At 51.6% G+C, this 24717-nt stretch overlaps 7 protein-coding genes across 7 annotated transcripts; 2 read left to right on the top strand and 5 right to left on the bottom strand.

The window, feature by feature from the left end:
* Positions 1-1521: 1521 nt before the first annotated feature.
* Positions 1522-2952, top strand: ASPZODRAFT_150747 (hypothetical protein; the record flags this gene model as incomplete). The annotated part of the gene is made up of 1 exon (XM_022725662.1): positions 1522-2952. The coding sequence occupies one exon, from the start codon at positions 1522-1524 to the stop codon at positions 2950-2952; it is 1431 nt and encodes a 476-aa protein (XP_022583051.1).
* A 235-nt stretch (positions 2953-3187) lies between these two features.
* Positions 3188-6824, top strand: ASPZODRAFT_1619687 (hypothetical protein). The gene is made up of 12 exons (XM_022726550.1): positions 3188-3437; positions 3560-3593; positions 3687-3780; positions 3846-4072; positions 4133-4543; positions 4597-5182; positions 5232-5252; positions 5316-5394; positions 5466-5742; positions 5799-5851; positions 5906-5970; positions 6037-6824. Exons 1-12 carry the CDS (start codon positions 3348-3350, stop codon positions 6668-6670), a joined length of 2571 nt encoding a protein of 856 aa, XP_022583050.1. The 5' UTR covers positions 3188-3347; the 3' UTR covers positions 6671-6824.
* A 181-nt stretch (positions 6825-7005) lies between these two features.
* Positions 7006-9505, bottom strand: ASPZODRAFT_130602 (hypothetical protein). Its single transcript, XM_022722541.1, has 2 exons — positions 9011-9505; positions 7006-8940 (listed from the first exon to the last, which is right to left on the bottom strand). The coding sequence occupies exons 1-2, from the start codon at positions 9184-9186 to the stop codon at positions 7197-7199; spliced, it is 1920 nt and encodes a 639-aa protein (XP_022583049.1). The 5' UTR covers positions 9187-9505; the 3' UTR covers positions 7006-7196.
* A 2331-nt stretch (positions 9506-11836) lies between these two features.
* Positions 11837-14153, bottom strand: ASPZODRAFT_14669 (hypothetical protein; the record flags this gene model as incomplete). The annotated part of the gene is made up of 4 exons (XM_022725197.1): positions 11837-13129; positions 13633-13833; positions 13865-13933; positions 13998-14153. The coding sequence occupies 4 exons, from the start codon at positions 14151-14153 to the stop codon at positions 11837-11839; spliced, it is 1719 nt and encodes a 572-aa protein (XP_022583048.1).
* Positions 14154-14657: 504 nt separating this feature from the next.
* ASPZODRAFT_14668 (hypothetical protein) lies at positions 14658-15807 on the bottom strand (the record flags this gene model as incomplete). Its single annotated transcript, XM_022725195.1, has 5 exons — positions 14658-14842; positions 14911-15159; positions 15219-15313; positions 15369-15661; positions 15733-15807. 5 exons carry the CDS (start codon positions 15805-15807, stop codon positions 14658-14660), a joined length of 897 nt encoding a protein of 298 aa, XP_022583047.1.
* Positions 15808-16259: 452 nt separating this feature from the next.
* ASPZODRAFT_62673 (hypothetical protein) lies at positions 16260-16833 on the bottom strand (the record flags this gene model as incomplete). Its single annotated transcript, XM_022729097.1, has 3 exons — positions 16260-16387; positions 16455-16582; positions 16643-16833. 3 exons carry the CDS (start codon positions 16831-16833, stop codon positions 16260-16262), a joined length of 447 nt encoding a protein of 148 aa, XP_022583046.1.
* A 233-nt stretch (positions 16834-17066) lies between these two features.
* On the bottom strand, positions 17067-24116 carry ASPZODRAFT_158221 (hypothetical protein). Its single transcript, XM_022726347.1, has 13 exons — positions 23674-24116; positions 23365-23594; positions 23002-23310; positions 22305-22926; positions 22137-22233; positions 20945-22088; positions 20673-20882; positions 20589-20613; positions 19333-20153; positions 18526-18799; positions 18366-18467; positions 18221-18298; positions 17067-18162 (listed from the first exon to the last, which is right to left on the bottom strand). Exons 1-13 carry the CDS (start codon positions 23777-23779, stop codon positions 17177-17179), a joined length of 5004 nt encoding a protein of 1667 aa, XP_022583045.1. The 5' UTR covers positions 23780-24116; the 3' UTR covers positions 17067-17176.
* Between the last annotated feature and the right edge of the window lie 601 nt (positions 24117-24717).

Raw genomic sequence — 24717 nt, 5'->3', positions numbered from 1 at the left:
AGACAAACTGCAGTACTCCGTAAATCCTTTCCCTGCCGCCAACTCTGCAAATCATCCATTCTGGATTGGAAAGTCTGCGGCATCCGTCGGAGCGGATGGGGGGGTAAAAAGAGGGGAGACCCGTCGGATATTGACCCTTGCCAGTGACTGGCAATAGGTAAAGCAGAGTTCGGAGTAATAGGTCATAATCAACTCTGAGACCATCATTTCAGGTATTCAGGACAAGAATACCCTATAGTTGCTGTTGAAGATATCCGACGGAACGAGCAGAAGATTTATGTACATAAATCTTAGTTATACGGGTTTAATCCGAGTTCTGTTGCCTCAGGCAGGAAGATTTGGCTGCCTTCTAGAAATGAGTTTAGAAATGCATCCCCAGGCGAGGAGAAGAGCCGGGAGGGGGGATATAAGTTAGATGACCGTTCTGTTTCCCTGCATAGATGATGTATGAAATCAGGTTGAGGCTAATAGACTGCTCGCTCAAACCGAAGCTGCGTTCATCTTGTTGTTATCTTGTCCGGATGCCGCAATTAATAACTTAGACCAGAGATCCCTGCTGTTTCTCCCTACAATAATAATCTTAGAGGTCTAGCAAGAACCGTTAGAATATAACATCATGTTTATAGATTGGGATTAAGTACAAGATGTTTGATGTCGACCTATCTGTGTAGATGATAGATGATCTGCATCCTAAGAATGGATTGTAGTCACTGACCTAATACTCTTTTCCACCAGCGAATACTGGACGAGACGGAAGTGCACAAGGATGCTGATCAATTTCAATCAATATGGTACCTAGGTAGGGATGCAATAATAAGTTGGACAACCGAAAGGGATCGAAACACATCCATCCGACGGAACATAAGCTCATCCGATTGGAGGTTTCTATATGATGGTAAATCTCCCGCCCATCCCTTGCCAGCATCTCCGCAATAGTTACCCCGCAGAGTTGGAAAGGTTTCCAAGGACAAGACCAGCCCGGTCGATCCCTTGAGGGCTTCGACGAAACGTGAGGCTGTCAGCCGGTTACTCACGCTTCAAGGAGCGGAGAGCCGAGGGTACTACGACCCAACCAGGCGAAGCGTGACGGAGATACGGATACCGTCGAGAGCCCGACGGCACTATTACGCTGGTTTGGTGATCAATAGAAATAAGCAGACCTAGTGATTCGCTCGTGAGCCCTTTCTCTGACCTGGTTGGCTAGACTTACCTAGTTGGATGACAATCGGGTCTTCCACTCGGCTCCGACGGCCACTGTCTCTGATAAGCCACCCACTAACTGGATAACATGGATAACAGGTCAAGATAAGTCTAGATCACGGAGTAGATAGTCCATGATATATATCGCGGAGCAAATCACCCACGAGGAGGTTCTCTTCCTGGCTCGGCACTCAAGTCTTTTAAGCAAAAATTAAGCCCCTCTTTCTGATCTGACTTTCTTTGCCGGCTGTCTCGACCACACAAAGAGACAGCACCTAGGACTCTTTCTGATAGTAAGATCGAGAAGCATAAAGCGTCGCCATGGAGGAATGGACGCAGGACTCCCTGCGGGCTCGTTTTTGCAAGGCTCTCTCAGAGATGTATAAGACCGAGGTCCCTCTGTACGGGGATCTTATGGACATTGTCTGGGAAGCGGACGCAGCCGCTGTCCGAGCCAGCCAGGAAGTAGAGGGGGGAGTGGCCATCGACCCGGACGACGTTCTTCCCGCACGGCATCGGGTCGAGAGACACGGCGCCATCCGGTTGGGGACTGCCCATGAGCTCGCAACTATCCGTCGCATGTTCGCTGTCATGGGCATGTTCCCCGTTGGGTATTACGACCTGACTCTCGCCGGGTTTCCCATGCATGCAACCGCATTTAGACCGAAGGACCGAGAAGCGCTAGCAGCGCACCCATTCCGAGTCTTCACGACCGTGTTGAGAATGGAGTTGTTGACCGAAAAGACCCGTGCTCTAGCGCAGCAGGCTTTACAGCAACGAAACATCTTCACCGACCGACTCATTGAGCTGATCGACCGTGCAGAGACCGCCGGAACCCTGACCCCGCAAGAATACGCCGAGTTCATCAACGAAGGCCTTGAAACCTTCCGGTGGCACTCGAAAGCCACTGTCAGTCTCGAAGAGTATCAGATGCTCAAGGCAGAGCATCCGCTCATCGCCGATATTGTCTCATTCCCCAACTCCCACATCAACCACCTCACGCCGCGGACCATTGACATCGATCTGGTACAACAACTGATGCTCGACCGGAACATGCCTGCAAAAGAACGCATCGAGGGCCCCCCTCGGCGCAAGTGTCCGATCCTGCTCCGTCAGACCAGCTTCAAAGCTCTCGAAGAGACTGTATACTTTCGAGACGGATCGTCGGATATCTTCATCAAGGGCTCGCACACCGCTCGTTTCGGCGAGGTCGAGCAGCGTGGGTATGCTCTGACCCGCAAAGGCCGGCATCTGTATGACCAGATCCTCTCCAAGGTCAACTCCAAAGCTTTACAGCACCAAGGCAAAGCTTCGCTGACCCAAGGCCCGGCCGAAGTATACGAAACCATCCTAACCGAGCAATTCCACGACTTCCCGGATGAGCTGGCAGAACTCCGGCAAGAACAACTTGCGTATTTCTGCTACCGTCTCACCGACAAAGCAGAGAGCTGGGCCATGTCCCCCTCCAAAACGGCTCTTGTGTCTAGCCTCTTGCGTCAGGGTGTCCTCGAATACGAGCCCATCACGTACGAGGACTTCCTCCCCCTCTCCGCCGGAGGCATCTTCAACTCGAATCTCGGAAACACGTCCACCTCGAAACGGCTGATCATGGACGCCGATCCGGACCTGGATGGATTCCAGCGGCTGCTGGGCACCGCAGTGACGGACGAATTTTGGCTGTACGAGACGATGCAGACCGAGAGTCTGGAAACCTGTAAGAAGAAGCTTGGCCTCGATGAGCTCATTCTGTAGTCAGTGGGAGTTGTTTGGTAGGAAGTTGGCAGTTGGCAGATGGTAGAAACTTGCAAGTCGAGAGGAGGTTGGAGTGTTTGTGTTATAAATAGGACTGCCTTGACTAGTAGCCCGGGCGGTACCTACGTCTTTCCTATTCGGGGGATAGCGGGAGATCACGGGGTCTCCGCACAATTGACCTGCTTATGTAAACATATCCCATATTACAGCCGGACTCCGCCCGTTCTTGTGTATGACCGTGAATCATTCTGTCTCGACGCGACGCCCGTTGACATCTCCATCAAGTATTTAAAGGATTACAGTGCTGGTGTCCATACTAGAAGCCATGTTGGCGTGATATTGGACAAACCTCGACGCCTTGCAGGCTGCTGGACTACGACTCCGATATCGCGGATATGGACGGAGAGCCTCCGCGGGCGACAAAACGGCGACGGTTGCCGCGTGCTTCACAGGCATGCAACTGGTGTCGCACCCGGAAAACGAAGGTGAGTGTCGTGTGTTTGTGTGAAGGAGGGTTCGGCGGCGAGGTTGGGTCGAGATGGGTTTCAAGTGAGAGGGCAGTTTGCTAATACAGAGTTTTTTTTTTTTGTTTTTTTCGCTCCCCCAGTGCGATCAATTAAGGCCATGCTCATATTGTGCCTGTAGGTGGTTGTTGTCTTGAAAGCTGGATCCGTTCAGAAGCTCATCTGTTTTCTGTTCTATTCAGATATAAAAATCGCTGACATGAATTGTAGACCATTCCCTAGAATGTGTGTACAAAACCTCGGACATCGAAAGTATCTCGTCAGCGACCAAGAAAAATGCCGGGGCTAAAGAGATTGACATCCCGTATATATATCCTTCAAGAAACGTGCTTGTTCTGCCAATTTACTGACAGCTGGTCATCACAACAGGGTAAACCAGGCCCGTTTGTCTCCCTGGCCGGAGGGAGCAGCTCTGACATCCAGAGTACGTCGGCAATATGACCCAGGGGAAACCCTCGGTAGATCGGAGGCGGACGCTCCAAGTCCATCTCCCATTCAGCCGGCGATACGTTCAACTGGACAATGGAATCTGCCGCTGGCGCCAGCGCCTCTTCCGACAAGTCCAACAGAGGACTGCACTCCCCGGACTGTTGACGGTATTTCAATCATCTCACTCAGCGCATCTGGCGTAGCTCACTACTAAAGAATTATCGTAGGTGCACCCTCGGAAATCGGTGACTCGTCCTCTAGAGTCGGGCTCAGTGGTGTGAACATTCACACCAATGGCACCGAGTTCTACGGCAATTCCTCCAATTTGGCCTTCCTTGGTAATCTTTATTCCCGAGCGCGCAATCAGGCTCGCACGGCTTCTTCACAGGACAGTCCACCAAATGGTTCACACGGCGGACAAACATTAGCCCAATCCCCCTTTTCCCTCGCTCTTGACAAAGATTCCGACCGTGAGGGACCGACTCAGGAAAAGGAACAGCTCTCGATAGTCAACCTGTTGCACAATCCGAACTTTCCTACGAAGGCAGCCAGTGTTGATCAACAATCAGCTCCCCAGCAGGATAAAGAACTGAGGCGTTCCAAATCAGGGAGCCTAGCTGATCATGCATGTCGAAATGGTATGCCGATTCAGCTTGTGGACACGTCTCAACAGAGCTAATCATGACTATAGGTAGACGCCCAGAGATGGCGTTGCTGGTTCGCAGTATACCCGATGAATCTCAATTTGAAATTGAGAAGATGTTCATTAGTAGCTATTTCTCCAACAAACACTGGGTCCATCCCATGCTCGACAAACCCCGTTTCATGCACCGCTGCGAGGCCGAGGCATGGCACGCACCCGGGCGGGCCCGGTTCTTAAATGGATCTTCGAAATTTACCGGTCTATATTTTGCTGTCGTTGCAATGGGCGCGATCAACTCAAGCCCTAACGAAACAGCCCTGCTGGACCATTACTGTACGTACTCCCCGGATCCGACGGCGAGAACAGGGCCTGCAAGCGGATTCTCGGCCTTGGACTTTGCAGAATTCTACTTTGAGATGGCAAAGCAGACTCTGGGTGATATCTTCGAGAGTTGCTCTCTGGAGAGTGCACAGGCTTTGCTCATCTTGTCGGTATATTGCCAAAACGCCCTTCGACCGCATAGTTGCTTCATGTACAGCGGTATGGCTGTTAGGACGGCTGTTGCTATTGGGCTGGCGTCGGGCTTTTCGTCGCCATCTGCCTGTATCCGGAAGGAAGGTAAACGGACGTGGTGGTAAGACGCTCGTGGCCTTTCTTTAGGGATTATACTGATCCGAACCCAGGTCTATCTATTCTCATGAGGTGTACGATCTATTTCCCTCCCCCATAAGGATATTTCCATAATTCACCTAACCTGACTGGTACAGGGAAATGTGCTGTTCCTCTGGACGACTGGATAGCATGAAAGCGCTGAATCACTACCACGTTTCTCTTCCGAAATTAAAGGTATGCAAGAAGAATACTACTGACAGTTCCCCCCCCCCCCCAAAAAAAACAACACTGATGCTGTATAATAGGCAGACCCTGGGAATGGATCGGATCCTGACGCAGAAGACAACGAAATTGGTATGATTCCCGTCATGGTAGCCTTGGCCAAGATCATGTCCGAAGCCTCTCACCTCATCTACCATGAGACGACTGAGCGGTCAATGACGGAAATGTCACGGATTGCAATGGATCTCGATAAGAAGTTACTCGACTGGAAAGAGAGTCTGCCGAGCTTTCTAAGCATTGATGTGGCTGCTTTGAACGATCCAGAGTGGGCTTTCAAACAAAGGCTGGTCCTCAAACTGAGTGCGTGTTTTGAAGTGAATTTCTAAAATCCAATACATCTCTCGCTAATCTGATAGGATTCTACAACACTCGCATTCTCATCCATCGTCCGTTCCTCGTCGCCTCAACAGTCAATTCTTCTGATTCCCCCAACCTCCTTCCCCATCTCCAGATCTGCCTGAATGCCTCGCGCTTCAGCATTCAGATGCAGTACGAATCTTTCCTGCATAGAATATACATCCGAACATGGTTCGTCGTTAATATTCCTTCTCTTTACATTCCCTGGTCCTAATTAGTTTTTGAATGATTATCCAGGTGGTATAATACAACCTACGCCCTGTACGCCAGCATGATCCTTCTGCACCTCGTCCTGTCCGATTTCCCGGGCATCTCATGCAAAGATCTCCTTCAGGATGTGGAGAAGAGCCTAGAAATATTCTCGTCAATGGGAGACATGCTCGTTGTCCGTCGTTGCGGGGAGATGATCAAAGAAGTCCTAGAGGTTGCCCGGATGTGTCTCGCACGCCGTCAAGCGTTGACGACAGCACCCCCGTTCCCTAGCGGCGGTGCTTCTTCTTCTTCTTCTTCTTCGATTCTAGCGCCATCACAACAACCCTGGTCTGTGCAAGGCCATACAGAGCCAGGATGGCACCACGGAAGGTCTTCGCATACTACTCATAGCCATCCTACTACTACTACACCCCTAGGCCAACCCATCGAAACCACCACCACTACTACCGGCGGTAGTGGTAGCGCCCTCCTCCCCAACAGCGCCGGCGGGAATGGGGATTTCTTCTCCACCCTCTTCAGCCAGGACGGAATCGACAACGATACAGACTGGAACGCCCGCGCTGAGATCCTCGCCAACCTGGTTGACCCGGGGGTTCTGGAGGACTTTGCCTTTGGGGGAGGTGGCGCGGGTGACTTTTCGTTGTTTTATTCAGCCTGAATGAGCATCCTACATAGTACCTACCTAGGCTTACCATGTTACATCAATTACTTAATATGCTTTACTTTTGATGAAATATGCTGATGGCGCCATCCCTCTATATGCTGTAATAATAGATGTTGTGATTCTAAGCTGTACGTTGCGACATCACTTGATACCTTTTCTTTCGTGATTAGCAGATGTGATGAGCATAGATCGCGTCATTTTCATTACTTCTAGTCATCTTATAATATATAATCTGCCTGTTTTTCCAAAAAAAATTTTTAAGTAATATCGTATCTCATGATCAGTCTATCTATCCCGTTTATGTACAATTATCATCCCTAGGTGACCCGACCCGCTTGATGGTATATACAGCAATCAGTCATCTCAAAACAAGAACAGCGCCAAAGACACATGTCCTTGTGAAAAAAGAAGAAAAAAATAATAATAAGAAACCGAAAGGTAAAAGGCGTCACGACACATCCGGTGTGAAAGGAGAAAAGAAGTGGAGGAGGTTGTTCAGGTGACTGGGTTTGTCTTTATTTTAGAGGGGAGGAATTGAATCCTCAAGTTCCTCACTGCTGGCTGATGTCGCTGGAGATGCCAGCCCCGAGATGACCGACGAGGTGCCCCCCCGCGCGCTGTCCATCATAGGCTCAGCGTCCATGGTGGAAGCGCTGCCCAGAAGGATGGACGAATTGGGCACACGGGAGAGACGGTGAGTCGCCGATTTGGCGGAGTTGGCCATGAGCTCGTCGATGCCGGGTTTCTCGGGGACGTGCTTGCCCAGGGTGGTTGCGTTGTCGAGGCTTTCGAGGGCAAAGGCGAGGAACTCGGCGTTCTTGCAGCTGACGCTCAGGGTCCACCGGTACTCACATAGTCGCAGGCGATAGAACTCGGCTTCCTCCTTGGTCGGGGCGGTGATGCGCAGCAGGATGCCAAAGGAGCCGATCAGCGCGAAGTTGGTGCGCGAGGCAGCAGGCCAGAAGGACCGCAGGTGCGCCGGCCGCAGTCGGTTGATGAAGTCCATTGCCGAGATCAGCCGTGTCTTGGCGGCGGAGCGGCAGATGTGTGAGAGGTACGAGTCGGCCGTGTCGGCGTTGAGCGAACGCACAATGCACCGGTGCAGGGTGATCTCCGTGGCAAAATAAGCCAGGTGCAGCGCGCCGTTGCCCCAGTTCTCCTCCGTGGTCGTGTCCAACAGCTCACAGCTCGGTTCCATCTTTAGCTCCGCGGGGAGCATGGCGAACCACTCCTTTAACCGGATCTGGGCTGGCTTGGCTTTATCGAGGATCATGCGGATGCAGTTGTTGCCCGCGGCTCGGAAATCCTCAATCGCCTGCAACGTATAGAATCGGTCAAGGATGTCGGAGAGAATGGTGGTCAGGGCTACCATGTGACAGAAGAGAAGAGGGCCGTGGCCAACAGGCGAGTCGTCTTGATGCGAGTCGGATTGCGCCGAATCCAAAAAATCCTGTTCGACGAGATCCTTCACGGTCCAGTTGGACGCAAAAATATGCGACGGCCGGCCATGAACCAGCGAGCACCACTTGTCTTGCATATATAACGCCCACGCCAGGCGTTTCCGGAGACCCTTCTCCCAGGTTTCCATTCGCCAATTGGAACAGTCCTGGTGCAGTCCGAGTTCGAATCCGGCGCTGACCAGCTGAGCGTTCAGCGCAGCCGTGTTCAAAGAAGAATTCTGCATCAACAGCAGGCCCGCCTGGATGGTGGACATGTTTGAATGGGGCAACGATTCAGTCAGAAGTTTCAAGGCGGTGCTTTCCAGGCGGCCGACGTCTGGTCGTCGGACGGTTTGGGTACCGGACCCCACGTCCAAGAACTTCAATGCCAGCACGTAGACGGAGGACAGGAGTAGAGGGGTGATTCCCTTGCGGGCACGGTATGACTGCCGGAAGGCATCTTCCACCAGGATGGGGAAGGTTGGGTGGACATGGGTAAAGTATTTTTCAACCAGAGTAGAGCCATAAGGGGCCACTAAGCTTTCAACAGCATCCAGAGAGGAGACAGATGGAACGGCCATTGGCGCGGGCGGCATCATTCGCATGAAGGTGCCGTCGTCTGAATACTTGCGTACTTTTGCAGTGGCCACAACAGCCTCGTCGTTCTGGTCTAGGGGAAGAAAATCCAGCAGTGTGGGCTCGAGATCAGTGGTCAACCCGATATGCTGCGTCAACTGGCACATATATCCGGATAGCATGGACTGAGATTGTGCACGTGAGAGTGAGATATCCAGCTTGGATCCTGTTGGTGCCACTATTGATTGCCTACAAAAAGAATGCCGATTAGCTGGGGGAGGTAACAACCGACGACATGGGACCATTGGGATGTCTTCACCTTTTGATGGAGTCCGTGTCTTCGGACAGGGCATCGTCCAATTTTCGCTTTCTGGACTGCAGGTCGGCGGTGGAGGTAGGGGTGGAAGAGGTACTGGTGGTGGTGGTTACACCAGCCGAAAGAGTGAAGGTACACTCCTGGCGATGAAAGTCGCACGAGTAACACTTATTGACCATTTCATTCATGGCACACCTACTCTTCCTGCGGAGACAAGCGTCACAGCTTGTACCATCCCGACCGGGACCGCGAGAGAGAAGAGTACTGGTACTAATGATGGAGTCTGCTGAAGGGGAGGTGGAAGTCGAGCCCATTTGCTGGGCAAGGTGCCGGGAAAGATGGATGTCAGAACTTAGGGAAGAGTGGCTTTGCTGAAAAGAAGTTACCGGAGCCGGACCAGCCGTGGATGGCTGGATGGTGATAACAGTGGCCATTATCTCTGGGGGGATGGAGCGGTGGGGGAGGGGGGGGGGGGGGGGGGGGGGGGGGGGGGAAGGGAGAGAGAGATAGGGAACAGTATCAACTATTCTCAGCACGATAGGATAAGAGATAGAGCAGGTGCGGTTTCTGTCACGTAAGACAGCCTCAACTACCGAAATCTTGCGGCTCGATTGGCGCGGAGATCCGACGAGACAGCGGCGTCGGGCTCTATGGGGAAATAATCATGGGCTCTCTGGCCCTGCCGCAAATTCCGAATACTGGGGGTGGCCTCTTTCAGGTTTCCCAAGAGTAGGGGGAGAGACGATCTGATAGAGGGACTGGGTGGCTTAGCCAATGACGGGGGACCGTTTGATTTCGACCAGGTTATGTCCTCGGCGCCCAGCGATACGCAGCGAAGATGCTTATCAGCCAGGAAGAAAGCCGGGGGGGGGGGGGGGGGTAAAAATAACGAAAGAAAAAGAAACGGATCAAGGATTTCTGCAGTGGTTTTGCTGATATCTCTCGGCAGGTGGGTGCAGCGTCTAATCAGCAAGCGGGCTCGGAGCGGTTTGATGATGGAAACACCCAAGAGAAAAAGGAAGGTTGATAGAAGCAATGATAGTAATAATAATAATAACAAACAAGTAGCGATAGGTCCAGCCGGCGGACAACCCTCAGCAAAGTATTTCAAGTCTATCGACTACTTGATCACCAGCAGTGGACAGTCTGAGTTTTTGTCTTCTCGACACGCGACACTCGCCTGAGGAGCGTGTTGCTTTTTTTTTCTTCCCTTTCTTAACCCTGTCGCAAACTCTGGTCCTTTTGTTGGTTCGATTTCTCACATCAGCCCGGAGCAATGAACGGGGGAAGGGGTGGAAAGAGGGAGGAGGAGGAGGAGGAGGAGGAGGAGGAGGAGAGTCGAGGTTAAAATGACGACGACAACGACGACATTATTATTCGACGACTCTCTCTCGTTTCCCTATTTTTCTGTTCCTGACGCACGCTGTTTCCCGGTCCCCAGCACTAGGTATTCCTCCGGAAGGCGAGGACGTTAATATTGGATAACAGAAACTCCTCCGCGAACAAGGGACCCGTCCCCGTCTGCCCGCGACTGCGATGCTGATTTCCCACACGTAACAGATTCTCGCCGCGCTCTGCTCCGGGCCAACTGTTGCCCTGACCCAGCATTCACCCGCACTTCACTCGAAGCACAGTCTGGAGTACCGAAGATAAGCCTTTTCTTCCTGATTGGATCCCCGATTTCTGCTCAGCCGAATGCATGGATGCGCGCTTCAACATTACGTACTGGGAACTCGGGCGGCGACTCTTTATGTCAGCACTGCCAAGCTCCAACGTCATTTGAAGAGACTCACTAGTGACTCCTAAATTAAATAGTCCTCACTAACTGATCTAGCTAGGACTAGTAGCTGTTGACGTGAAGCCTTGCGTCGTAGGCCGCCCCCCCCTGCACCTGCACGGAGTTGGAAGGTGTATGTAGTACGGAGAGAGAGAGAGAAAAAAAAGGAGAGGACTCTGGCGGTCTGGGAAAAGAGTCCTTCTAAGGCTCCCAGGCACCCATGAGTTCACGTGCTCTTCACGTGCTCTGCCCTCCTCCTGTCCAATCACAAGCCTATGATAAGCTCATCGCACCACCCAATCAGCAGCCAGATCAGCCTCCCGAAACTGACTAGCGCATACATTGATCGGCTCTGCAGCGGGCCTTCCATTTTCCCCCCCAAAGTCAATCGAATTACTCGGCTGCTGATTGGCCAGGGAACTGCACACGTTGTTGATTCGGCCGCTGCTGGTGGTCCCTGCGGAGGCTTGGAGCAACTCCGGCGCGGCCTCATTATTAAGGCACTTTACCCAAGGTACTACGGCGAAGTTATTATTAACACGGACTCCAGAGGATCCAGGGCTTCGGGTTCAAATTGAAGAATGATTTCTGGGGTCAAATGGAACCTTTGGAATCGGGGCCGAAGCTTTGCCTAGAGAGGAAACTGGGCTTGTGATTGGCTCTTATAGCACTTTACTACTATTTCTTGCAGACATCCTCCCGTCCTCCGTCCTCCGTAAATCCGTATCCTGATCCCTATTACTTAATGAGTCAATAATTGGTCGACTATTGAATCGGTAGAAGAGACTATGACTATTGTGGTTGGTTTTTTGTGACTCATGTATACAGCAAGCGAACAAATCATCTCCATGGTTTTATAAGCTACCTAGCTATAGATCTTAAGCATAGAATATGGTAAGCCTTGGCCAATTACTTTTATGTAAAGAGGAAGAGAGCATGAGTCTAGACTCGATGGAGCACTATGGTCTTGATAAGATCAAACTGACCGAAATCAAACCCTCGTATGATTCACTCCTAATGTGGACTAGAAGACATTTTTCACAGCGTTCATATTAAACACCACACATCCTCAACAGCAGCTCCGTGGTCTCGCTTTCAGTATTGACATCACCGATCCAGCCGAGAAAGCCGTTTCCGTACTTGGCGAAGATGGCTGGGCTTTCGGTGCTAGTAGGTAGGTAGATATAGATCTGGTCCTCCGGTCTAGCATTTTGCATATGGACTGCCTTCATGCTATATTGCTGAGGTAGCCCTGGCCGGCAACGAGCCATGAATGCCGAGTTCGCTCGAGGGTTCAGACGAAAGTCATAGCGTCCGTAGTTTCCGAACTTCCAATTGACGCCCCATGTCTTCTGGAAAAAGAGATTGGAATCGGAAGGCCGAGTAAAACTGCAGTAGTGGAGCCCAATGATGACCGTCCCGCCTGCCTGGGCATATTCCACCAGTTTCTTCTGGATGGCGTTGAACTTCTTCTTGATGACCCCGCTGTCGGTAACAATGATCGCAGCGTATTGCCCCTGTGCAGCCGACAGTTTCTCCATTGCAGTGTTCTTTTCCGTCACCTCGGTGACGGTAGCCTTTGATCGGAGATTAGTGAGTAGCGCGGAATACATCTCGTCGAAGAATGGCTGCTTCGACAGTGAGACGAGAAGGATAGAAGGCAGAGACCCTGGCGCCGTGGACCCAGTTCCAGACGATTGAGTCAGTTCTTTCAACTGCTCGTTGATCCCGTCTTTGTCCCATTTCCATTTCAATTCTCCACGAAGCCCTTCGGGATCTCCATTGCTTGCAAACGTTTCGTACCATATTATCTGTTCTTTCTGGTCTGAAGTCGGACTCTCTGCATCGTAGGCTTCTAGTAATTCCTCCCAGCCAAGGGGCCCGCCGACATCTTCTGCACAGCCGTGACCTTCGCCTTCAAGACAAGAGATGTGTTGTGTGGCGTCTGACCGTCCGGTACAGGTGACTACGTGTTCCCAACCATCACCCAAGTCGTACAAGTAATGAATTGTTTTGCCCTTGGTGGTAGAATTGTCCAAAACCTGAAACAGCTTGACCTTGGAGCTGTCCCGAGTCGGCCCCATCATCATGTCACCATTGAGGGAAGTGTCTGTGATTGTGAGGAGGCTCTCAGGCCCGGCCAATCGATGTTCACGTCCCCTCGCATCAGAGTGGTTGTAGACTTTAAAGTCATATAGATGAGTATTTGACCAACCGAACGCAATAATCAACGCCTCATGTAACGTAGCGAACGTTGCGGTAGCTGGGCATGATAGCGTCCGGGTAATGCGTGGATTGCTGATGAATCTTGGCAGCAGATCGACTTTCAGGATGTAGTTCTGCCGCTGTCATTCAGTCTTGTGAGTTGGCCAGTCTTCCTTCTGACATTCAGAGCCTGTGCCAGATTGTCAGTCCATTCGAATAATCAGCCAGTTCTGGGTGCTAGCCAACGTACCACAGTAAAGCCGGGAAGAGCAGCGTGAACATCTCAAGAGTACACTGTCCGACTTGCTACACACTGCACATTGAGCCATCTTGGCTCTAGTGATTCTTGCCGATGAGTTTGAGAGACAGAAGATGACAGTGGAAGAGTTGGTCAAGGCGGGTTCCGGGAATCCTTCTAGGCGGTAAAGATGCAAATTTTGTAAACACCACAGCTATACCTAAACCATGTAGTCCACATCTACAAAGCAAATTAATAAATAATAGGTGTTAGAAGGCGTATCTCTATTGAATAAGGAATGCCTTATTGACAGTGAATAATATATACTATTTGACAAGAGAAAATAAAACAGATATCTCTATTCCAACGTCAATCTAAACCCATACGCCTTATGTAGTGATCCACAATCTCAAAGTCAGTGGTGTCCATGGTGTCCATGATGATGGAAATGGTGTCCATGTTGCTCATGAGGTCCATGGTGTTGAGGTCCAAACTGCCCCTGAGGTCCATGTTGTCCAGGTCCGAATTGCCCCTGAGGTCCATGTTGCCCAGGCCCAAATTGCCCCTGGGGTCCATTGTGTCCCTCCTTCTTATGCATTGCATGTTCTGCAATATTTGCCAGCAATGCACCACCAACAGCACCCGCCACGGTTCCTAAACCGCTGTGTCCAGATGATTTGCCAAAGTGATGGCCTGCCATTGCGCCCTGACTTTGTTAGCTTCTTCTTCTTTTCTGTTCTTTTCTATTAACTCGAGTGATAATGACTTACTCCTGCGCCGCCGAGAAGTGCTGCTCCGACTCCACGCTCGCCATTGGCTTCATTCGGGTTTGCTGTCTGTTGCTGATATTGTTGTCCTTGATAGGAGTTTGCTTCAGAAGCGGAGTAGTTGGAGGCTTCACTGCCGTAGTAATCACGGTTGGACATTGTGTGTAGTGTAATGTAGTGTAGTGTAGTGTAGTAGTAGTGTAGTAGTGTAGTGTTGTAGGAGTAGTAGTCTAAGAAACACTGAAGATGATGATGAAGATGAAATGAAGAGGAAGACGAGACCCTGCTTAAATATCTTTGCACTTTCATCTGGCAGCTGAACCAGCTGAACCAGCTGACTTCGCCATGCTGAGCACGCGTCCTGATGGCTTGGCATGTGCCTGGGGCTGTGCTCCACACCCAAATAGAGACAGGCGGCGCTTTACCTGATTAGGGATCACAGCCACAGTAGGGCTGAGCAGCATCAGGCTTACCCGATTGAGTGATGAGATGACGTCATATCTCGTTCTGACCCTGGGTGTAATTTTAGTATACGAGGCGAATGATACGGAGTATTGCATAGTAGTATAAGCTATGTAGTATTATTCACTTATTCATAAATGATAAATCTTTTATACAATAATCCTTCAATATGTACGCCTCATTGTAGAAACATTGTGATTCTTAATAATCCTTCATTTTGTACGCCTCGTTGTCACTTCCATCGGCGGCCCCCAATCTGCCCCGGGATGATTTCAATACGCCTCGACCCGCATCGACGACAGGACTGATCCATCGGAACAGGCCCTGTTCAGTCCCATTTGTCCCTGGATGGATAGGTTTAATAGGAACCTTTACACTTGTCGCAGCTACAGTAGTCAGCACAGAGTACGGAGTATTAATACCATAGAAGGGGGGGGGTGAAAGCAGGACGCACCCAGTCCTGTCCGGTGGTTGTTCACATAGATATTCTCGTGGTGTCCCTTGGGCGCAACATATGTCTCATGCATGATACTGAGATGCGGGTACCGCCGTGAGATGGAGGTGAACCACGTCCAGGTCTCGAGGTGCATTGCGCCGTGTGCAAAGTCATGCAGATCCTTGTACGACCGAAAGTATACAGCAGCCATGATCTGATTCGAAGTCTTGCGTTCCGTGAAGGGGATCCAGCCGGTAGAACCGAGATCTAGCATGTTAATCTATGGATCTACCTAGTTAGTTGCTTAAGGGGAACATATAACGTACAGCCATTCTCGTGTGAGTTGCGGTCGAGATCAGCCAGCAATTTGCCCATGTAATCTATCACTTCTTTGTAGCCAGGCGCCATCATACCCAGCGGACTATTCCAGTCAGTACAGAGAGAAAATAGAAAACCACTTGAGTTGAGAAACCTACTGATTCGACCGCGTCGCCAGATGAAGGAGCACGATTTCCTGCTCCGCGGGTTCTAAAGGGATGTTTCCCTCCCGGTCAGGGATTTGCGCACTGAATTTACCTCTGATCACCCCCTCTGCTGCGCGATCCTTGGTGATTCCACACGTCTGTAGCAAGGTATCGATGGAGCGTAACGCGAGAATGGTGACGGCAGGTAGGAGGGCATATCGGGCGGGGAGAATCAAAGCCAGCAAGCCCTGGAGTCCCGCGCCGAGCAAGAGCCAGGTAGAGACGGTGAACTGATCTCTAATCATCTAGCATAGATAACAAGTTAGTCATACTGTTTGTTGAGATACGATTTCAAGGATTCAAAAGTATTATTCACATTGTGTATTGCCACGTCCCTGGAACCCAAGGCTGGCTTCTGCGAGGACGGAGCTTGGATGGGAGTAAACGCCATGATAGATAACCTAGATGAATATGATAGACTCTGGTTGCAATTGTCTGCTCATTTCTGTAGCATGAAACAAGCCCTTTATATATTCCATGGTGCTCAAGTCTGCGTGGTGGAAGACGTAAGAGATGATTCCCCGGGGGAATTATTAATCTGACCGCTTTGCCATACTACATATTACCCCGACTGCTGTGAGTGGCTACTCCGTATATACAATTAAATAAAGGCAACGATCTGCCTAGTTAGTCATGTAGGTTTCAAGATTAGTGATCATACTGCATATGCAACATTGCGTTGATCCAATGTCCAACGAGGCATTACCTCTGTGGTTTTACATTGCACACATAATCTCACCTCGATATACACCAATCCAAGGGAATCAACTGAAACACCATAACTCCACGCTACTGACCCAGCGTACCAATCGATATAACTTCTAAAAAAGAAAGGAGAAACCATCACTCCGTGAAATTGCGCAACTTGGTCAACTCGTCCAGCAGCTCCTGCAGATCCCCGTCGGAGATTTTGTTCTGCAGACTCGGAATCAGCGACTTTGCTTCCTCGGCGTTGTCGCAGCACAGGCTCCCTACCCAACAACCAATGCCGTTAGCTCAGTACCTAGAAAAAGAACGTGTATTTCAGGGTATTCTCACCCAGCTGCGAGCGCTCGAACATCTCCAGTTCCGTATGCGAATTCAGCAGACGCTCCACAGCCTTGATGTTCTCCTCATCCTTGAACCGAGCAAAGACTTCAAGGTAATCCAGGGTTTTGGTAAGATTTCTAAGAAAAGAACAGGGTCAGCAAGCTGTATTGAGGGCATCCCATCGCAGCACCACCTACTCCGGCTCCTCATATTTCTTGCCCCCACGACGCTTATTCTCCAGCACCTTGTTGATAACCAGCCGCGCCTCAGACAGCGAGAGGGTGTGCGTGTTCTGATCCGCGCCCAGCTTGAGGGTAGACGCTGCCTCGAGCTCGCCTTGGGGAAGAACGCGCTTGCGATGGGTGGGGGGTGGGAGCTGGACGTTCATATTTGCTTTGAGGTGAGCCGAGCAACTTCCTTTATCAAGTTTGAATAACTGCAGTCTGAGAATTTGCTAACCGAGACCTGGAGCTGGAGCTTCAATGAAGTTCCCGTGAGGGGGAAAACTCAAGAGTCGCAGATGGGAGGCGGTAAGCACTTCACCGCTTTCTTGAACACTACAGCAACTCAACTACCCTGTCTATCTTTTTCTTTTGCTACAATCTAGATTCTCTTGATAATACTGAGACGGAGATTATATGCTACTATATACTCTCAGTTGAATCTAGACCTGTAGATGCAACGTCCTAACACCGGGAATGCGACCGGGAATGCGATGGTTGACAACGACCTCACGGCTTCTTGAAGGCCACCTCCTTGGGCAAGCGGAAGCTTGCACAGAACATCTGTTTATTCGGGCTGACGAGCCTGACGTTGAAAAGGTCGAGCTCGATCTCCGCGTTCCCGCTCCCCCCGACCTTGTCCTCCGGGGTGATTGTGTAGCCGATGCGCTCGGAGATCCGCTGGCAGACGTCAATGTGGTCGTCCATCTCGTCCGCGGAGTGGCCGGAAAAGCAGTAAACGTGGACCATGGGCAAGAGCTGGGATGTGTGAGGCGCAAACAGGTCTTCCTTGCCAGCGTAGACGCCGATGAAGGCATCGAGGAACTCGATGGCCGTGGCCGGCAGGTTCATCACGTAGTGATCGAAGATCCTCGGCCTCACATACGTCTCCGCGGGCGGGAGGTTTTCAGGCACCGAGACGGGCGCCGAGGTGTCCTCGCCCGTCTTGACCTTCTTCCGCTGTCGGAACTTGGGCTTGATCTCCACGGTGACTTGGTCGGCCTCGAGCAGCTCCTTGGCAGACGAACGAATAAACTCCCTTCCGTCACGGTTGAAAGGGGTGACAAAGTCGCTGACTTTGTTCCGCTCGGCTGCGTCTACCATCACCTCGTATCCGTGCGGGTTGAGATCGTTGGCCCAGACGAAGATCTTCTTCTTCCCCGCCGGCATGGCGAAGGGACCGACGCCGGCCATGACGTCGCCGACCATTTGGCCCGCCTGGAACTTGTCGACCAGACGGCGGTGCTCCGTGTCCAGGCGGGTGTTCCAGTAGACGCGCGAGTAATCGAACCGGAACTCGCAGTTTTGCTCATGTTGCACCACGTTCATGTCCTTGTCGCCGGCAAGGAATTCAAAGGGAAAGGTCCGGAACTCGCTGTGGGATCCCACATCCTGCGTCTTATTGATGACCGTTCGCACAGTGGGAACCTTGTCGTTGAGGATCTCCGCAATCAGAAACCTAAAGGGAAGATATTGTTCGCGAAGATTCAGATGCGCTGATAACGTCAGATCAACCCATGATCAATCCATCGTATACAAAGCGTAGAAACATACCCACATGTCCGACCTGCGCATAACCCGCAGGGACGTCTGACAGAAGCTCTTCGGGAATGATGGAATGGATAATTTCCGCTAAAAGAAAGAATGAGTCACCGACAAGAAGAATAGGAAGACACGGCACAGATAATCAAAAACTCACAATAAGTCCAATAATTATAATCCAACTCCAGAGTGTACGGCCTCATGCTGACTGTCCCCTTTTCCACCAACTCGCTGACGTTCGGCGACCACGTAGTGGAGTCTTCAACATCGTATTAACAAGAAGGCAACTCTCAAACGAGACAGATCTCAGACATTACCATCATGTTTAATATCTTCCCGAAGAAGAACACACTTTCTCAGAATCTCGCCGCCCCCATCCTCCTTCTCCTTGATCTCCTGGATGTTATTGAGCCGGGGGATGATTAGAGCATCCCTGCCTCGCATCAGCTCCTTGCGCACCCTCGAGATGTCCGACGTCTTGAACACAGTCGCAGCCGCAAGAGGAATCGCCTTGCGGAAGGCCGAACGGTCGAGGACGCGCATTGCGCGGTTCACCGGCGGCCGAAACATCTCAGGGAGTTCCCTCACGACCTGCTTCGGTGAGTCAAGCGTAGGGTCCATGTAGCTCGGCGGGTGGTTGTATTCGCGGAAGCGGGCTTGGAGGAGAGGTTGATGTGCCTCTTATTCAGAAGGCCTCCAGCGTATATCCTTTCAGATTCGCTGACTCCGTACCGTTTGCTTTCCTGGTGATGGTGGGCTGGTTTTTGGACTTGATGTTTCGATTTGCGATAAATGAAATAATTTGCAGCGGCACGTGATGACGATAAGATAGCGATAACCATCATATATTATCAAGTATACTACTGTATAAAACAAATATATAGTATGACAATCTCTTGATATATTATCAGTGAATAGAATTGTACGTGTACAACATTAGAGTGGACAAGCAGAAATAGGTCGAGGCTACTAGTAATCAACGAAATCAACGAGGCAACAAACGCGAAAGAACATCAATCAAGCTTGAATTGGCGGGTATCTCTCGAAACAAACAGAGAATCGTGTACTGGAGGATTGCATCATCGCGGTCTTGTATTATAGGCCATCCTCATCCCATCCAGGACCGTCCTACTCATGTCCAGTTGTGTTTTCAGATCCTCGATCTTCTCATTCAGCACCTTGATTTCCTCGTCTTTCTTCTTCAGCGCCACACGGGAGATGTCTCGCCCCCGCGAAATCCCCCTCGTCCGCAGGTCGTGTTTATTCAGTAGCGCGAGCATCTCGTCCTGCGCTGCCTTTGGCAGCACAACACTATGCTTGTCTAGTAGGGAGAGCGTCGAGCGAGAAAGGTCGGAGCTTTCCGAATAGGACTCCGTCGAGAGCACGTCTCTGTACTTGGTCGGTGTGGGCGTCAGCGACACTTCTGCCGACGGAGGAGGGGCGTAACGTGAACTGCTGTCCGCCGTGCGAGGTGAAAACAGCGTCGAAGTCTTGGGCGTAAAGAGCGAAGGAGTTTTAGGCGTGGAATTCGATGTCATTTCCGACGCTTTGCGTTTCCCAGGAGAAGTCAAACTGGCCGTTCGAGGAGCCTTTCGAGACGACTCGCTGCGGAACTCTGGCTGCTGGAGCGGACGGCTCCTAACGTCGTCGTCGGTGCTGTCCTCCCACCACGCCGGATCCGTATCTTCCAGCATCATCGTTTCCCTTGCACTCGTCGCACTCTTCACACTCTTCGAGGGCGTTGTCGAGCCGTGCAAGACTCGCCGATCGGTGGTGGGCGTGAGTAAACCGGTTGCAGTTGACCCTCGAGGAGTTCTTCGGGGGGTGGTCATGTGCTCCTCCGAGCGCGAGTTGGACAGCAACACCAGCTTCTCCCGCGCCTCTGCGTCGCTCTTCCACAGGAAGAACTCACATCGTCTCCCTGTCGGTTGCTGGCAGGTATAAACTACAAAAACGTGAGTTTTCATTTCCCAGACACACAGAGATATGACTGATCATACACCATTTTCCATGGTTCGTCCCGTGGTTCTTGGTCTGGTACTCAGCTGCCGGAGGCCGGTTGGGACAATTACAGCACCAGATGCCATTAATAAAGCGACCGCGCAAGGGAACAGCTTTCTGGGGAGATCCGAGGGCCGCTTCACGGCCGGTTCTGCTTGGAGTCATCATCTTGGCGGGTTTGGTGATGAGAGGGGGATGAGAAGAGGTATGAAAAGCCTGGTAACTTCATCTCATCTCGTCGCTATGGAAACTGGTGGCGGGGGGCGATCGCCAAGTTCTGATAAGAGCCAGTTTGATAAGATTCAGCCTCATGATACGGAGTACGGAGTACGGAGTAGTACGTACACTCGTGAGTGCATGAATTCTACCTACTGTGTACTCCGTAGTAAGAATACCGCAGTTGTCTATTAATGAATATTACTAGGTAGTCAAAGTTCTACACTGCGCTCTACTCCGCCAGAACAAGCCGCAGCATGACCCCAAATGAGTCGCCCAGCTTAATCACCTCCTTCACCTCCGGCTTCACAGGTTCACCGGCTGTGCGGCGCAGCTGGTCCTGCCGCTTGCTGCGTCGGCGACGTTCGGCAGCGATTGGGTCCAAATCGTCGTCTTCCTCGTCTTCATCTTCAGCATCGGATTCCTCGTCCGAGATGGCAAGGTCTTCCAGGTCGGCCTGTTTTGTTAGCAAAGCGTGAAAAGTAATATTAGTAATGAAAAAGAAGAAAAAAGTTGTACCTCGTCTAGGCCAAAATCACTGCCCTTGAAAGTCGCACTGCCCGGGACGCTCTCGGTACCGGTGCCCTCGGCGGCCATCTTCTGGCGGGTCTTGTTGAGATGCCACCGTTTCCGGTCCTCCTGCCACTTGATCAGGGCGTTGATCTCCGCGAGGGCAGCCTCTTTATCGATCTGGCCTGCGGCAGCGGCGCCCTGGAACAGAGCGTTCATGTCCAGCTTGCCGCCCTGGGGACCCTTGCGCAGGAACTCGAGGATATCCTCGAGCCAGGACATGAGCGAGCCGAACAGGCCGTTGTCATGCAGATGGACCTCGTGGACGAACTTGTAGAAGTTATGCTCGTGGCGCGCGCACAGGTCGATGAACGCCTGCACGGTCTGGTTGGGGTCGGCCGAGACGTCCTGGCGCTGGGCGCGCTCGACGACGCCGATCGCATCGTCGGCAAACTGCGCAAAGTCCGTGATGCTGCTGTACACGTTGGCAGACTTGTACACGCGCACCAGGGGTTCGTAGAAGATGGTGAACAGGTCGCGGAACAGCTGCAGCGTGACGGGCTCCTCGACGATGCTCAGCATCATCGCCTTGTCCCGCTGCCGCGTGTACAGCTTCAGCAGCTGCTTCATGTGCGCAAACCACTGCGCCCCCTGCTTCATCTCCAGGTCCACGTTTTCCACCGCGTTGTTCCACGCCACCCACGAGTTGAACACCTTGCCGATCTGCTCGGGCGTCAGCTCCGGCGTCAGTAGCTCCGACCGCAGAATAGCCACGATGAGGTCTACATCTTCGGCAACGGATTCCGCCCGGATCGCGTTCTTGACCTCCTCGTCGGCATCCGTGAATGCCTTGAGCTTCCCCGTGAGCACGGGGTCTTCCACCTTGGCGGCCACGGAGTCGATGGACTTTTGGAACGCCCGGATGCCATCGTTCAGCGTCATGGAGAAGATGCGCTGCAGAAGGGACCGCGAGCCAAAGGGTTGCGCCAGGAAAAGATCCAGCACCCCGGACATGACGGCAGCCGGATTCGCAACCCGAATCACGTTCTTCAACAGCGTGTACGGCACCAGCGAGTGGATCCGCTTGGCCTGAGCAAAGAGCTCGGGCGAGTTATCTTCTGCAAGGAACAGATGGTAGATGGTAGCAGCGACCCTTTACTGTCAGCATGGATAATGAGATAGGGGACTCCTCAACACATACTCGATGCGCAGCCATTCGGCAAACTTTTGGTACTGCGGACTCAGATCTTGGATGGTGTGCTTCTCGCGGATCTCCGCGAACAACTTTGTAAGACCATCTATAGTGAGAAGAGTGAGAAGAGTGAGCATGAGTTGGAAAAAAAGAATAGCAAAGTAATAGTAGACGTACTGCTTTCGACGATCTCGCGGCGGAACTGCTCCATGTAGACATCCAGCTCAGCGGCCCGCTGCCTGGCAATCTCGTAGAAGCGTTTCTGCTCTTCGATGCGAATGGCATCCATATCCTTACGACGCTGCACGTCGACCTTCTCCTCCTCGTTGAGTGTGACGGGTCTGGCGGTTAGGAACTCAGCCATAGACTTGGACTCGGCCAGGCGTTTGTTCTGAAGCAGCGTGCGTAAGAAGGCCCGCAGGGAAACGCGCTGCTCCTCGCGATACAGCACCGTGTCTCGCGGCATCTCGCCCGATGCCCGGGGCGACCGGGAGGTGATCCGCCCGATAGACGAGCGCGACAGCGACCGGTGGTGCTGATGGTGTTTCCCGGGGGCCAAGGTGCGGGTGACATACGAGTCGCCCTGCGTCGAGACAGACGACACCGACACATCGTCTTCATCGTCGGCAAAGCCAAACAGGGCCGAAGTCGTCGACGACTTGTTCTTCCTCGGCAGCGGGGGGAGGATTTTGCCGGGGAACTCGGTGCGTAACCGCTTATGCAACTTGGCGAACTCGCCGTACCGTCTACCGACGTAGATATCCGACTGGCCTTCCCGCCGTACACGGATGATGAATTCCTAGTTTGTAAGCTTCTCCTGCGATGTAACTTTTTTCCAAACGAGGAATTGAATAGAGAGAGAGAGAGAACCTACTGCATGTTGGTGATAGCGGACCGTCCGCTTAACCGAGGTGGTACGCACAGCCGCGACATTGACATCCCAGCCATGGATGGCATTTCCCTCGGGCATATTAACCAGCAGGCCCTTCTCGTTAGCCCCGCGGTCGACAACCTCCATCTCGGCGAACTGGATGCGCTCCTCGTAGCCCGAGGCGGTCGGGATGCCCGAGACCATCATCAGCTCGACGAGTTTCTCACATTTCCGCGCCAACTTCCTCCGCTTAGTTTCTTCGAGACGGTCTTCAGACGAGGAGACGTGCTTATTGGCAAAAGACTCGAGGAACTACCCTTATATCAGCACTCTAGAGCTTTCTTTGAAGATCAGATTGAAACTCACCACCTGCAATTTATCCTGCCAAAACTCCTTCTCCCTCGCCTGGTCGAGAAAGGGAAACTGTCGCACATGATGCACGAAAATATAGCGTAGAATCGGCAGATCTGAATCGATGGGAGCCACCTCGCCGAACTCTGACTTGAAGGGAGCCCCAAACCGGTGCAGGGCCGTGGGGGAGCTGAGCTCGGTGATCTCGCTGGTGACTTGGCGGCTGATCAGCTCGCGTTTGAGGTCTGCCACAGTCAACACATCAGAAGGAACACCCTAGAAATACATCTAGTAAACCCAAACCCAAAAAAGAGAATCTCGTACAATGCTCTTGCTTCCCTGTGAGAATCTGTCCTGACGGCGGTGCTGCCTTGTGTCCTGGTGGGGCGGTGGTGACGACACCCTCATGTTGTGAGGGGTTGCTCTGCATCGTCTGGATAAGAATGGAGGGGAGGGGAGGGGAGGGAAAAGAGATAGACAGGAACGAAAGATCGGGTTAACTCAGGAACCCAGACCAGAACAGAACACAGGCAGGAACCCGTACAGAACCGTGTGGAGGGGGGGAGGGGGGAATTCGTCTGCCTGGTTCTGTCTGGAGATTATTTATCGCCTGTAAGTGTCTGCCAGAGGTGGGATTTTGGGAAGTTCGAGACTACTAATTGACCAGTGGCTTTGGTGGATGACGTCGAGGCTCCACCAAATAAATGTATGTCACTGGGAAATCTGTCAATATGAGATCGAGATATACCAGTAGTTAACGTTAACAGGAGATTCTCCTGTCAATGATAAATGGTTGGCTTCTCTAGGCTGAAAAATTACTCTCATGTAGTTACTCCCGTTACCGCCACTACGTGACAATCCCTGACAAATTAGTCAAGAAAAGACCGACAAGAGCTATAAAGAGCGGTCCTATTAGTGGTATGCTCCGTAGGTTACAGGACGGTCATTTATTGATTGGTAAACATCAGTGTGGTGATGCTCTGACATTTGGTCTATCCTCACATCCCCCCCCCCCTCCTTGGCCGAGTGGATCGGCAGATCGACATGGCCAAGACAAATAAATCTATTTATTACTCCAGATATACACCAAGCCAGATCAGCAATAAGAATAGGGATGTGTTTTTGTGTTCACATAAATAGTTAATAATGATAATTCACAAGCCAAGAATATTCCCAGTACCCAGTACCCGCTAAGAAATTGTTCGGAGAGAAGAAGAAAAAAGAAAGGGGAGGAAGAACTATTCTGAGAAGAAAAAAAAAAAAAAAACAAAAAAACAAAAAAAGCAAAAAAATTCAAAGCAACCCATTCGTTATCCGTAAGAAATATGAAGAGTATGAATATGATAGCAAGCCATCGACAAGAGTGTC

This window comes from Penicilliopsis zonata (assembly GCF_001890105.1).
Source record: "Penicilliopsis zonata CBS 506.65 unplaced genomic scaffold ASPZOscaffold_4, whole genome shotgun sequence".
Lineage (NCBI taxonomy): Eukaryota > Fungi > Ascomycota > Eurotiomycetes > Eurotiales > Aspergillaceae > Penicilliopsis > Penicilliopsis zonata.
The sequence above is the reverse complement of the archived record's forward strand: the minus strand, read 5'-3'. Positions and strand labels throughout refer to the sequence as shown.